Source organism: Kryptolebias marmoratus, linkage group LG2, assembly GCF_001649575.2.
Source record: "Kryptolebias marmoratus isolate JLee-2015 linkage group LG2, ASM164957v2, whole genome shotgun sequence".
Lineage (NCBI taxonomy): Eukaryota > Metazoa > Chordata > Actinopteri > Cyprinodontiformes > Rivulidae > Kryptolebias > Kryptolebias marmoratus.
The window spans coordinates 3,994,841-4,007,789 of record NC_051431.1 but is presented as its reverse complement, the minus strand read 5'-3'; the positions used below and the strand labels follow the sequence as shown (position 1 = coordinate 4,007,789).

Sequence of the window (12,949 nt, the reverse complement as noted above, 5' to 3'; positions counted from 1 at the left end):
GTATGCATCATAAAAACGTCAGATGATTCTGATTTGGATCATACAGTAGCTACACTGCTAAGAGCTTGGATTATCTGCTGTAATCTTTCACCTCTCACACTGAAGCAGAGGTGGAGGCAGTAACCTGACCTTGGCTCTTTATGGCTCTGTGACAATAGTGCCCCAACCCCCTGGCCTGTCTGCCCCCTTTGTTGTGTCTATTTATAATGTCCAGACGCAGTGCAGAGGTTATTCAGAGGTGCGGGTGAACAAAAGGCAACAGAGGAACAAAGGGTGAGAATGTTTACTGTTATTGTACCAGCTGTCAACTAAAACTGTTAACTTGTTAAAATCCAGTTATTACTCTTAATTATGTATTTCAGTTTTGCATGTCTGTACAAAACCAACAATTCTGTCTAAACTTTTTTTAGGCAGTTTTTAAGATGTCACATACTAAGAAAATGTAATATATTTTCCCATTGCACTCTCACAGTGGACTCCATTTGAATTCTTCTGAAATGTTTATGTTCCTGAGCTCATAACTCGCAATGAAAAGTGCTGTTTTTTTAAAGGTATTCACAGCAAACTATGAAATCAAGCATTAAAAATGTTATCCTGAACAATATCAAATGTAGCAGTTTGAAAGGGTTTACTCCTGTAGTTTTCCACATGTACTGATATTAAATTCTGAAATGTGGATCCATGTATACAAAGCACTCAGATGCATCTGCTAGCAGTTGTCTGCATACTTTACTCAACAAATCTGAATGTTAATATGCAAAAATACATCAAAATTGTCAGATTTTTGATCCCAAACAGCTCTTCCATTGCCATTGCCAAAGATCATCTATTTTCAGTAACTTTGGCTGTTTGTGTAGGTAAACAAACACATGTGGTAATTGGCAGCCATTTACAAATTTTGCTTACAAATTTTTAACTTAAGGACACATTCACCATCAATATAGGAAAAAAGGTTTTTGGGGATTTTTTTTTTTTTTTTTGACCGGTCTTCATAACTTAGCTTTAAAAAACCTTTAACGAAGTGGAAACTTTTGAAAACCTGATTCTTTGCTTGAAGACATGCTGGAAGCTTTTTATAAATAAATAACACTAGAAATGCTGTGGGTACTGTCATTACCCCATGTGTTGTGTTGTTATTTCTCTCCAAAGGTAAACGGCACAGAGATGTCTGCAGGCCAGCATGATCACTGTGACAAGTGTTACAATCTTCACTGTCAAGTCCCAATGCAGACCTCATTCTCCTGCACAGTTATCAAGTGTTACAGAAACTGTGGTGCCACCTTCCATATGTGTAAGCATGAGGAGCACCAGCTCCTCTGTCCAAATGAGACAGTCCCATGCCTCAATGTTGATTATGGCTGTCCACTCACAATGCTGCGCCACAGGCTGGCTAAACACCTAGAGGTTTGTCCTGCCAGCATCGTCTGCTGCTCTCAGGAGTGGAACCGCTGGCCTGTTCCTGATACTGACATGACCTTGTACGCAAATATTTCTGAAAGTCTTCAATTAGACACGGAGGTAAGCCTGGACGTTGCTCTGGCTCTGAGGGATCAAGCCTTGCTGTTTCAATCCATCAAAATGAAAAATGTTTTTCCTGAACTGACAGTAGAGGAACCTGCCCTACAGAATAATCCTGTTGGTGCCAATAAAGCTGCAGAGGAGGCTTCCTGTTGTGACTGTGGTGAATTGACAGAAAATGCCTGTGTCAAGATGGAGGAAAAAGAACTAAGTCAAAAAGAGAGAAACGCTTTGGCAAAGAGCTCAGATGTGACAGACATTCAGAGTTACAGTCAGTGGGAGAAAATATTTCAGAAGGAGAAGGAGGGATGCAACCAAACTGTTAAAAACCTGAATAAAAAGGAAAAAGCGAAGGGAAAGGAAGAGCAGAATATAAACAGCGAGGGGGGAAGGCGAAACCTTCCTCAGAGTGAGGAGAGTGCTGTTGCTGCCAGAAACGTGAATGGTGCAACTGGCCTTGCGCCATGGCAAGACGGGGTCCTTGAAAGGTTAGGCAAAGAATTCAACATTGCAGAATATAATATGTACCTGGTGCATAATGGGGCTATGCTGATAAACTTCGGCCAGCTTGCTGCGTGCACCCCAAGAGAAAAGGATTTTGTTTATGGAAATCTGGAGCCAATTGAGGTTAAAACTGTCCGCTCATTTAATGTTCCTACCAGCTATCGAGCAAAACGCAGCCACCTGAAGGACCCTTCACATAAAACTAAAACTGAACACCAGAATGTGGACACTACAGACTTGGGCTTGTCAGTTGAAGATCTTCCAAAATCTGAAGAGATTGGCTCGACACTATTGTGCACCATGGAAAAGGAACTGAAAGGGCATTTAATCTCAGAGAGCTCCTCGACAGACGGCCTTTATGTAGATATTGGAACACAAACATATACATTTTCCTCTGCTCCTTTCAAAGCTGATGCCTCTCTATCTGATGTCATTGCTGGCAAACCTCGTGGCCTTTATGTACGCGTTGAAGCAGAATCTGTCACAAGGAGACATAACAAAACAAGTTCCGCTTTCAGCTACATGTGTGGCCACTTCTTTCGCCGCGGTGAATACCATTCTCATTTCAGGAATGTGCACTGTGACATACAGGCCTCTGTGAATGGGTGGTTCCAGCAGCGCTGCCCCTTAGCATACCTTGGCTGCACTTTCACCCAGATAAGGTTTCACCCTGAGGGTCAACAAGCTACAATCAAATTCTGTCAAGATGTCAGCGCCTTTAAGCTTCAGCCACACATTCCTATATCCCTCTGTGATGGTGTGAAAAGCTTCAGTCCTCGAGGAAGTGCAAAAGATTGTGATGCCCTAAGCAGACTGCCGCTGGAGATCCTCCAGCATATAGCTGGTTACCTTGACAGTTTAACGTTGTCTCAGCTGTCCCAGGTTTCCCACCTGATGAGAGAGGTGTGTGCCACGCTGTTGCAGGAAAAAGGGATGGTCGTTCTTGAGTGGAAGAAAAAGACATACAAACATGGCGGAAGTTCGTGGAAGTGTCGAAAAAAAGCAAGTATCTCTAATGTTTTTAATGGTTTCCATTAATCATTTTTCTTAGTGTTTTAAAAGTGACCACACTGTTGTTTTCCTGTTGTTTTTCTTCAGTTTTTTTTTTTTTTTTGCAATCTAACTACTTATGCATATTTTGAGAGATTTTAGACATTCATATAACAAAACCTTCAGCTTATTCAGGGCGTGAGTGTTATGACTTTTGTAACTTTTCCTTTTTAAAATATTTTATAAAAATACATTGGAGATCTCTTCAGTTGCTTTAACATTGTTGAACATTATTCTTTACAGTCTTCCTCAACATATTGTCTCTACTTTGCCTTCTTGCCTTCTGCTGTTTTGCTACATTTTGCTTTTAGCAAGCCTTTTTGCTTCTTTTACCTTCAAGCAACTCTTTTGCTTCTTTAGCTTTTAGCAAGCTTATTGCTATATTTAGCTCAAATTTATTTCTCTTATCTTTTACTTAGTTCTTTTTTGCTTTCATTTAGCATTTTGCTACTTTTAGCTAGGCTTTTGTTACTTTTAACTTTTGGTTATGATTTTGCAACTTAAGTTTCAAACTAGCCTTTTACTAAATTAACTTTAAGCTAATATTTTCCCACTTTTAGCTTTATATAATGTTTTGCTACTTTTAGCTGGCCTTTTACTAAATTTAGTTTTTAGACGGGAGCTATGACTTTTGTTTTGAAACCTGTTATACTTTTCAACATATTTTGTAAGAATACGTTAAGATCTCTTCAGTTTCTTCATTCATTAACATTTTTCGTTTCAAATTCTGAATCAAATTGGCTTTTTTTTGCTTTCTTGTCTTCTACTGTTATGCTATTTTTAGCATTGAGCTAGCTTTTTGCTACTTTTAGTCTATAGCTAGTTTTTGCTAATTTAGCTTTCAGCTAGCCTTTTGCTGCTTTTATCTAGCGTTTTGCTACTTTTAGCTTTTAGATAGTGTCTTGCTACCTTTAGCTAGGTTTGCTACTTTTGGCTTTTAGCTATTGTTTTGCTTTTTAACAATTTCAGATTTTTTCAGCAAATTTCAGTCATTTCGCACTTAGCATTGCGAATGCAGATTTACATTTTTTATTTACTTTTTTATTTCATACATAATAATTCAATTTATTTTGAATCTCAATTGTTGGCAGGAAAGTAAAAACAAGGCCAAACTTATGTGTTATGCCCTCTGTCTGTCAGCATTCTGTTCTGTGTCACTGGAAAATTTCGGTCATTCATTCACCCTGACAGCTGCTGCATTGTAAACACTCTGCAGACACTCAGTCGTCCTCTAACAATAAAGTCACTTTCAGCAGAGACGGTAACAGATAATGACTTTCCACCAAAGCAGCAACTGAATTTTTTGTTTTGTATTTTGGTCTGTTTTGGGTTTTTATCAAAACTTGGAGTCATATGACGGAAACTTTTCTTCTCAGGCTTTCCTCTCCAAGTTTTGGACCATTAATCCGAATAAGAATAATTATTTGCTGTTTTATTTATTTATTTATTTATTTATTTTTATCATAGGAAAAGCAACAGCAGGGAAAATTAATTAAGAACTTAATCACCCAAATCTGGGTGTACACCTGAATTAGAATAAATATATTTACCTTTTACCAGAAGTCATCATTTCTCATTTGTGTCTGTTTAAAAAAAAGATCCCAACAGAGAAGCTCAGGAAAAGTCAGAAAGGTCGAATGAAGCAGCTGGTATTGCATCGAGTTTGCTTGGTTTATGTTCGACAATAAAGATAACCTCGTGATTCAGATCATTATGCCACCAGGATAGTTTTGTGGATTTACAGCACAGCTTCAGCACCGCCTCAGTTTTATTTCATTGTTGTCCACAATCATGGAAGCTGTGAACAAGGTTTAAATAATTCAGACTCGTGATTACTGAGGATCGGTAATTGAAAGTCTGCATTTTATGTTAGCACCGTCTCCTTACAAAATCCATCCAAATTCAGAGAATTGTTTAATGCACTGCAGATGTGTGGGCAATAATAAAGATAATCTATTTTAATAGTAGGGGCACAGTTTGAATTATGGCAGATTGTGTCAATAAATACATTTGGATGAACTTAGAAACAACATAAGAAGGCATTTAGGAACAAATAATTGAGATATAGGACCTACTAAAACACTTATTGCAGCAAATGTGCTGCAAATACATACAACCATACAACTCTTTCAAAAAGATGGGACTTTGTGTAAAATGTAAAGGAAAATGCAATGAATGCAGAATGCAAAGATTTCTGAATTGCATAAACCATTTTTTACTTACAGCACAACATAATAAATATATCCAAATTGTACTTTTTTGTTTTTTTTAGAAAAACAAACATTTTGATTTTTATAGCATCAACACATCTCAAAAAAAGTTTACCACTGTTATGCATCCCCCTTTTTTAACTACAGACTGTAAAGATTTTTCTGAGCTAAGATTTTAGCTGTCCTTTGAACATTCCTGGCTCTTCTTTCATGGACTTTTTTGCTGGATGGGAGCAGATGTTGTTCTGTAAACTGTATATACTTTTCTGCATAAATAATGTCTTTCCAGATAAATAAGTTGCTCATGCCAGAGGCACTAATGCGCCCCCATCCCATCAAACAGGCAGGTTTATGAACTGAGTTCTGATAACAGGCTGGATGCTTCCTCTCCTCTTCAGTATGGAGGATGTGCCATCAGTGGTTCACAAAAGGAATTTTAAATTTTGATATTTCTGACCACAGGACAGTTTTCCACTTTGCCTCAGTCTATTTTAAACGGACCTTTGCACAGAGAAGATGGCAGCATTTCTGAATGATGTTCATGTATGTCTTTGTATTTGCATGATAGAGCTTTGAGCTGCATTTGTGGATGGTACAGTGAGCTGTAATCCCACACAATGATTTGTTGAAGTGTTCCTGAGCCCATGCAATGATGTAATAATAGAATCAGACCTGATTTTAATGCAGTGGCCCCTCAGAGCCAGCAGCTCATGGATATTTCATATTGACTTTTAGCTTTATCTATTGTACACTGAAATATCTCCAGATTCTTGAAATATCTTGATGATATTATAAATTGTAGATGATGGAACTTTCAAAGTATTCCCAAATTTTCATTCAGGAGTATTATTCTAAAATCGCTGCACTATTTTTAGACACAGTTTATGGATACTGGTGAACCTCTGCCAATCTTTACTTCTGACAGATTCAGCCTCTCTTTATGCCTCTTTTTTTTACCCTGTCCTCTTTCTGACATGTTGCCAATTAAGCTAATTAATTATAAATGCTGCTCAAGCTGTTTCTTATTCACACCACTTACTCATACAGCCTTTTGTTGCTTTTGTTGTCTTCTTTTAAATATGATGCTGCCATAAAATTTGAAATCACACTGTTGTTTTTATAAAGAAAATGTAGTTTTTAATTTAAACATTTGATATATTTACTATGATATATTATGAATAAAATATGGGTTTATGAAAATTGCAAATCATCGCACCGTTTGTATTTACATTTTTGCACAGTGTCCCAGCCTTTTTCATAATTGGGGTTGTAAAGTTACCATTCTCACAAATAAAAGTGTTGTTCAAACCTCTTACCTTGACCTGATGACAGAAAGAGATAATGAAATTGCGTATTTTTGTTTTTACTGTCTGCAGTGATCACAGGACACAACACATGCTGATGACATAAGTGATGTGGAATGGCCTGAGATTAAAGCCAGCGCTCCCAGTAACACGTGTAGAGTGTGATCATTCATGGAAACACTGCATGTTGACGTGAATGTGTGGCCAACAGCTGGGTATTTACTCTGCAGTGAATGGCATAATTTGTATAAATTTGTAACAGATGGTACCAAAATAACATTGAGCCCTGACATGTGATTAAAGTACCCTTGATCTAGATACCTTGGACATTAAAAATACATTTATCCTCCCTGCAGTAGCCTGGACTGTTGATGGATGCTTTGACAGCAGCCTCTAACTCCTCTGCTTCTTTGTCTTCTAGGTTTGGAAGTTCAGCTCCCTGTTTTCTCCTGTACACCACTGGAGCTTCAGTAACACTCCCTCCATGTCAGATCATCTGAAAGCCTGCAGCTTCTACCAGAGAGAGGAGTGCAGGGAGCCGGTGGCGTTAGCGTGCCTGGGAGAGGTCAGAAACAAACATGGAGGACTCGAGCACAAATTATAACGTTCAGATTAGGGGAGGGCACAGAGATGTGTCATCTACAGTCTGTTCTCACAAAACTGAGAAATGACTGGAACCTCTCCAGATCCGTTGTGTTAAAACTATAATGTACTCATCAGGTAATTTATTAAAATCTCCTTTCAGTTATTTTTTTCTCACATGAAGGCAAAAGGCATGAAAAGACTAGTCTATTTATTTTTAGAGACTGGTCTTTCAGTTTTTTATAGTTGGCCATATAATCTGTTAAACTGACTGATGTTTTTCATCAATACAAGACAACAGTGACATCTACTGGAATAAAACTGAAGTACAGAAAATAGTATTACAACAGTTTGAATATTTGAACATGGAACTTTATTTTGCATGCATTGAAAACCATATTTTATCATAGAAATATACATACTTTTTATTGATAATACTTTTTGTTATTTGATGTAAGCTGACTTTGATTAAAAAAATGGCTGCAGTGGGAGTCACTGAAAATAAATATATAATGTTTTATAAATGTATGCAGTCAGATGCATTTTCTTTACAGCTGCAGAATAAGCTAAGTCAAAGAAATGTTAAAAATAGGCTACTTCATTGACCTTAAACATCAGAAAAGGAAATAGCGTTAAGGCAACATCATCTTCACCAACTACTGCATCTCCGGTACTTCAGGGTTGCGCAGTTTATTGATCACCTCTGAGAGCATTTTGTTGCACAGCGCTGCATATGGATTAAGAAGCACAGCCTGCTGCCGAGCAAATTCACTTCCGAGTGCAGCTGCTTTCTCAAAATCAGCTCTAGCCTCGTCATTCTGGCACTCCAATCTCCGTAAAAGGCCTCTTTGCACCAGCGCCTGGCAGGCAGATCGTCCAGTTTTGCCGCTGAGGGCAATGGCTTGGTCCAGATCCCGCAGGGCACCTGAGAGAAGACAAGAGGACTGTAACGCATGCACACGTCTGGGAAACTGGCTTTCAGAATGAGTAGGGCCTACTTCATATTTTAGTGTGAGTATAGTTGATGAGTTTGCAGCATTTTCTCTCTCTCTCTCTCTCAGAAGAAAAAACTTAAAAGTAAGGTGTAGCTTGTCTTAAAGGAAAGCACGTTGGCGCTCCCTTTTATTCAAAAGTTTTTAAACTAATGTTGTCTTATGATAAAAACAAGCTAAGTTAAATGATGTTATACCAATCTAATACAATATTGTGAGATCTTGTGAAATTTGTTGGCGCTCAGCTTCTAACACACCAAATGAATGTAGCCATTTTTTTTTAATCAGTTGGCTTTGGCAGCCATCTTAAAATGTTAATGAGTTCCCGATGGATGTTCAATGATTACTTTCTCAGAGTTTCAATAAAGTTTTTACAGGGGTCCATGAGATATTTTGCTAACAGACAGGGTTGATGCCAAGAGTTAATGTCAGTGTTTTAGGTAAAAGTATTGTGCATTGTGTAGTGCTTGCAGTTAATGTTGTGGAAGATGCTCAGCTACTACTACATTTGGTATAATATCATCCTCAACATGTACTCAGAATCCTTCTCATTGCATAACATCTTTGCTTGAAATGTTGGCTTTAATAAATAAAGTCAACGCTGTCCATTTGTTAGCAAAATATCTCATGAACCACTACACAGACTTTAATAAAACATTCAGATAATAATCATTTAATCAACCCAGTTCAAGATGGCCACCACAGCTACTCAACGTAAGCCAAAACATAAATGGTTATAGCTTACTTTTACAGTTATTGAGTAGAAATGTGATGTGGTAGAAGCTAAGAGGCATCCACAACATCCTCTAACATCTGTCCCTCAGATCTCTCTAACATGTCTGTCATATGAAACTGAGCGTAAGATTTGATCAGAACGGCTGCTGCTCATCTCTCAATGTAAGATGATTTTAGGTAATATGCCTTCCTTCGAGTTTAATCTTTATATGTTCATATATATATTTACAAATGGAATAACATACTAACTGTATACAATACTTGGGACTTGACTTTTTAGTACTGATTCTTTAGACCCAGATGCGAAAAAATAAAAACTCAATGTTTAATGTTTAAGATTATTCAGATACAATAGCATTAAACATTCCCTGTTCTTTATTTCCTGTAAAGCTGCCACGGTTAAGACACACAACACATACAAAAATAGGAGGCTAACACAGATTTTATAAGGTAACAACGTCGACAACATGCAGCAGATAGACAGCTCCAGTATCGTGTCACGCTGGCCTCAGACTCAGCAGGCTGACAAGCAGCACAATGCGGTGCCTCCGGGAAGGGTTATTACTGAATTTGTTGAATTTACCTGCTGTGTCCCCCAGCAGCCGCAGGGCCTGTGCCCGGTTGTTGTAGGCAGAGGCTCGTTCAGGCAGGATCTGGACTGCCTGGCTGAACAGTTGATGTGCGGTTTGCAAATCCCCGGCCTCTGCTGCCGAGACGCCCCGCATCTCCAACTCTTTCACTTGCTTCAGCAACTCTGTGTCAAAACCGCTGTCTGGCAGGAGGAGATAAACAGGCTGAAAAAGCACTCGCACTCAGCTGACAGGTACCGTGGCAAAGGAAAACACAGACACGTCACCCAGAACTAAGTTTTGATTACAATGTCATTTTTTAACAGCCTAGGAATGGAATGTGTTCAAATAATTTCAATATGCTGTGACATGATATGTAGAGAAGCCCACGCTCACCATCATCAATTAATTCCTCCTCTTGGTTCAGATCAGGGATGTCTCCAAAGGGGGTGTTGGGGTTGAATATAGCCTGGAGTACAGCTCTGTCGTGTGCAGAAGCCATCTTACCGGTGCCTGTGGAGTTAGCAAAGAATCAGGAAAAAAGAAGAAAATTATGATACCCAAATCACAGCAGTGTGGAGAAGTCTTCCTCCCCTAATTTCCAGCCAATCAGAGAAGGGGGCGGAAGCAGAGGTGGACTTTGAGATATTCCAGCACATCTGTATTTGGTTAAATAAAACATGCAAGCTGGAAAAGACATGATGCCTTATAATGGCAGAAAACTGAGTGACATAATATTCTGTTCCAGCCTTGTGTGAGCTGTAATTGTTTAAAAATAAACAAATATCATAAATGTGAAAAATCTAAGTTTAGTGGGTTTATACCACAACTGGACCAAAACAACAGATTACACATAAGAAAACCTTTAAAATAGCTGAGACTTTGTGTAAAGAAATTTATGGAAGTTTTAGTTTCTACCTCTTTTGAGTAAATCATTTGTGTTGCAGCAACTTGAGTTGCTGTTAATAATAAAACAAGAAAACTACAAACCTGCACCTAAGAGCTGATGAGTTCATTCACACTCTGCAGGTTTGTACACCTAACATAGCAGAAACAAGTTATTAGAGAACACTCATCAATATTTAAATGTGAGCAGCATAGGAAATTTTCATTAAACAGCAGCGCATATGTCTGTGAAAAAGTCATTATAATAGATTAAAATAAATAAAAATAAAAAGCTCAAGGAACTCTAAAACCTTTGTTATTTATATCTAGCATAAAATAGAACTGTTGATATGTACATTATTATTTTATTTGATAAAAAAAAAAAATAAGAATAGCATTCATATCAGTCCAGCAAAGCAGATTTAATCCTCTTGAAGATGATAAACACATTCTTATTGCCTGCTGCGAAAAGAAAAGCTGCAATAATGTTTTGGACCCTGTTTGTGTGTGTTTTTCTGTAGCATTAGCAAAATATCTCATGAACCACCTGACAAATGTTATTAAAACTCTCAGAAAGTAATCAGCTGATGTACGTCTACAACTGATTAACTTTTCCTGTAACTGTTGGAGTCAACCTGATTTGTCTGTTAGCAAAATATGTCATCAGATTTTACTGAAACTGTCAAAAGGTAATCACATGATATACATCTCCAACTGATTACATTTTTGGATCAATCCAATTTAAGATGACCATCACATCTAATCAACATTTGCCAGCGCAAAAATGGTGGTGGGCAACTAGCATTCCTGGAAGAAATGTTGGGTCTTTAATTTTTATGTTTTTCACTGAACCTTTTTGTCGGTGCAAACCTGTTCAAACTATTTAAACTGAAAATAGTTTGTAGTGGCAACAAGATCGTTATGCTACAAAATCTTGATGCTGACTCAAGAATACTGGTCAAAGCTCTTACTGTTATATTAACTTTAAAAACTTGTGTTGCCTCAATTGCATCAAAATTGATATGTTAGTTTCAGTGGGTGATCAAATTTTAAATATTTGGGTATCAAATATTTCATTAATAGTTGTATTCTATAGCAGAAAAGGCACTCGTGACTGAGAAGTCTGGGATGAAAGTAAATCCATTGTTATGGTTAGAAGACAAAGGCAAACCTCTTAGTGGCTTCACAGGAAGAGTTAAGAATGCCTACCACGATCCAGACATAAAATTTTATGTCCAGATATAACCTCCCTCTGCCTTCCGCTGAAAGCTTTTTAAAAGTAAGGATCGAGCAACCATTCCAAATCACATGCAAAACAGCAAAAAAATAAAAAATAAATGCTGCAGCAATCATTACACAAAAAGCTTAAAGATTAGAACACCTTGTGAGCCACTTAATCTGTCAAAGTAGTTTTGTTATAATTTTGGTTTGTCGCTGCAGATGGAAAATGGCACACTGACATTTAGTCATGATGTAACTGCAGGCAACCAGAACAGAACGCATCAGGTGGATTCAGCGGTAAACAAAGGAACTCCATCAGGAAGATTTTTGCCAAATGCGTCACAATCCTAAACATACAGACAAAGCACACAGTAGGTGTAGCTGTGGTGGAAAGGTGGAATTCTCTGAACTGACATAGTTTGCTTCCTCACTGCATGTTTATGATGCTTACCAGTGAATTAAAACCACACCAAAGTGTGACGCAGCGGGTCAGCACTCTGTCCAGAACCCTCAAGCTCCCAGGCCTGGGAGACGACCTACACCTGAAGGGAGAGTTGATTTATATATATATATATATATATATATATATATATATAACTCCTTCATGAGTATTCCTAACCTGATAGATATCTGATTTAAATATGTATATTTTCATACTTAACCAGTTTTGTATTCTGTAGAACATTCAGAGGCATATTTTAAGAACAAATCACAGACATTACTCTTTCATTACTGGATAACAGATCAGACAAAGATTTTTTCCATGAATTACATAAATCCAAGAAGAAAAAAAAAACAAATTCGCTGAATCCAGGAAGAAAGAACTTTTCATTTCCACCACTTGAGAGAGCTCTCGTTGCTTCTGTTTTCGCCATGGTTCCTGTTCCCCTTCAGCATTTCACCACAGACAGTTTGATCTAGCTGGACTCCCATCTTTCACACAGTAATGTAAGTTAAAGAGTGAGGGCCAGCCTATCATGTTCACGGTCACTTGGTGAGCAGTATATTGCCTGCAGAAGAACACTGTGTTTCCCACGGCCTCCCCTATAGTGCAAAAAAAAAAAAGGAGAGGCAATTGTGCGAGGATTATCAGTCTCCCGTTACAGCAAATGTCACTACATCAGCAACACTCAACCTGATTATGTCAATAAGGAAACTCATTGGCACTGTTTACAGGCTACAGAACCTGAGGGACTTGTGCTACCTCAGATATAAACCAAAAAGGAAGGTGGCAAATAATCAGAAGGAGAGAAGAAAGCAGCTCTGCTTTAGCTGCAGCGCTGCAGTAAAGCCTACAAACTCAAAGCAATGAACATGCTCTTTGTATTTCCTCTAAGCAATTACAAGGACAAGATTAAATCTGACGGCAACAGCAAAGG

The 12,949-nt window shown here is 38.0% G+C and overlaps 2 protein-coding genes across 3 annotated transcripts; one reads left to right on the top strand and one right to left on the bottom strand.

Annotated features, from left to right (window-relative positions):
* Positions 1-233: 233 nt before the first annotated feature.
* On the top strand, positions 234-7,653 carry LOC108235944 (F-box only protein 40). Of its 2 annotated transcripts, XM_025005957.1 has the most exons (3): positions 234-273; positions 1,150-3,024; positions 7,008-7,653. In XM_025005957.1, the coding sequence occupies exons 2-3, from the start codon at positions 1,165-1,167 to the stop codon at positions 7,188-7,190; spliced, it is 2,043 nt and encodes a 680-aa protein (XP_024861725.1). In that variant the 5' UTR covers positions 234-273; positions 1,150-1,164; the 3' UTR covers positions 7,191-7,653. The 2 variants fall into 2 exon arrangements, with proteins under 2 accessions (XP_024861725.1, XP_037830485.1); XM_037974557.1 differs by lacking the exon at positions 234-273 and having other exon boundaries at positions 749-3,024.
* On the bottom strand, positions 7,519-10,029 carry ttc36 (tetratricopeptide repeat domain 36). Its single transcript, XM_017416279.3, has 3 exons — positions 9,861-10,029; positions 9,479-9,667; positions 7,519-8,093 (listed from the first exon to the last, which is right to left on the bottom strand). The coding sequence occupies exons 1-3, from the start codon at positions 9,964-9,966 to the stop codon at positions 7,825-7,827; spliced, it is 564 nt and encodes a 187-aa protein (XP_017271768.1). The 5' UTR covers positions 9,967-10,029; the 3' UTR covers positions 7,519-7,824.
* Between the last annotated feature and the right edge of the window lie 2,920 nt (positions 10,030-12,949).

Excerpts from the sequence above, each read along its gene's own strand:
- LOC108235944 (XM_037974557.1), top strand. The coding sequence starts at position 1,096 with ATGCTGTGGGTACTGTCATTACCCCATGTGTTGTGTTGTTATTTCTCT. Across the intron at positions 3,025-7,007 it reads CGTGGAAGTGTCGAAAAAAA|GTTTGGAAGTTCAGCTCCCT; the intron begins GCAAGTATCTCT and ends TTTGTCTTCTAG.
- ttc36 (XM_017416279.3), bottom strand. The coding sequence starts at position 9,966 with ATGGCTTCTGCACACGACAGAGCTGTACTCCAGGCTATATTCAACCCC. Across the intron at positions 9,668-9,860 it reads GGAGGAATTAATTGATGATG|ACAGCGGTTTTGACACAGAG; the intron begins GTGAGCGTGGGC and ends TCCTCCTGCCAG. Across the intron at positions 8,094-9,478 it reads GCTGCTGGGGGACACAGCAG|GTGCCCTGCGGGATCTGGAC; the intron begins GTAAATTCAACA and ends GTCTTCTCTCAG.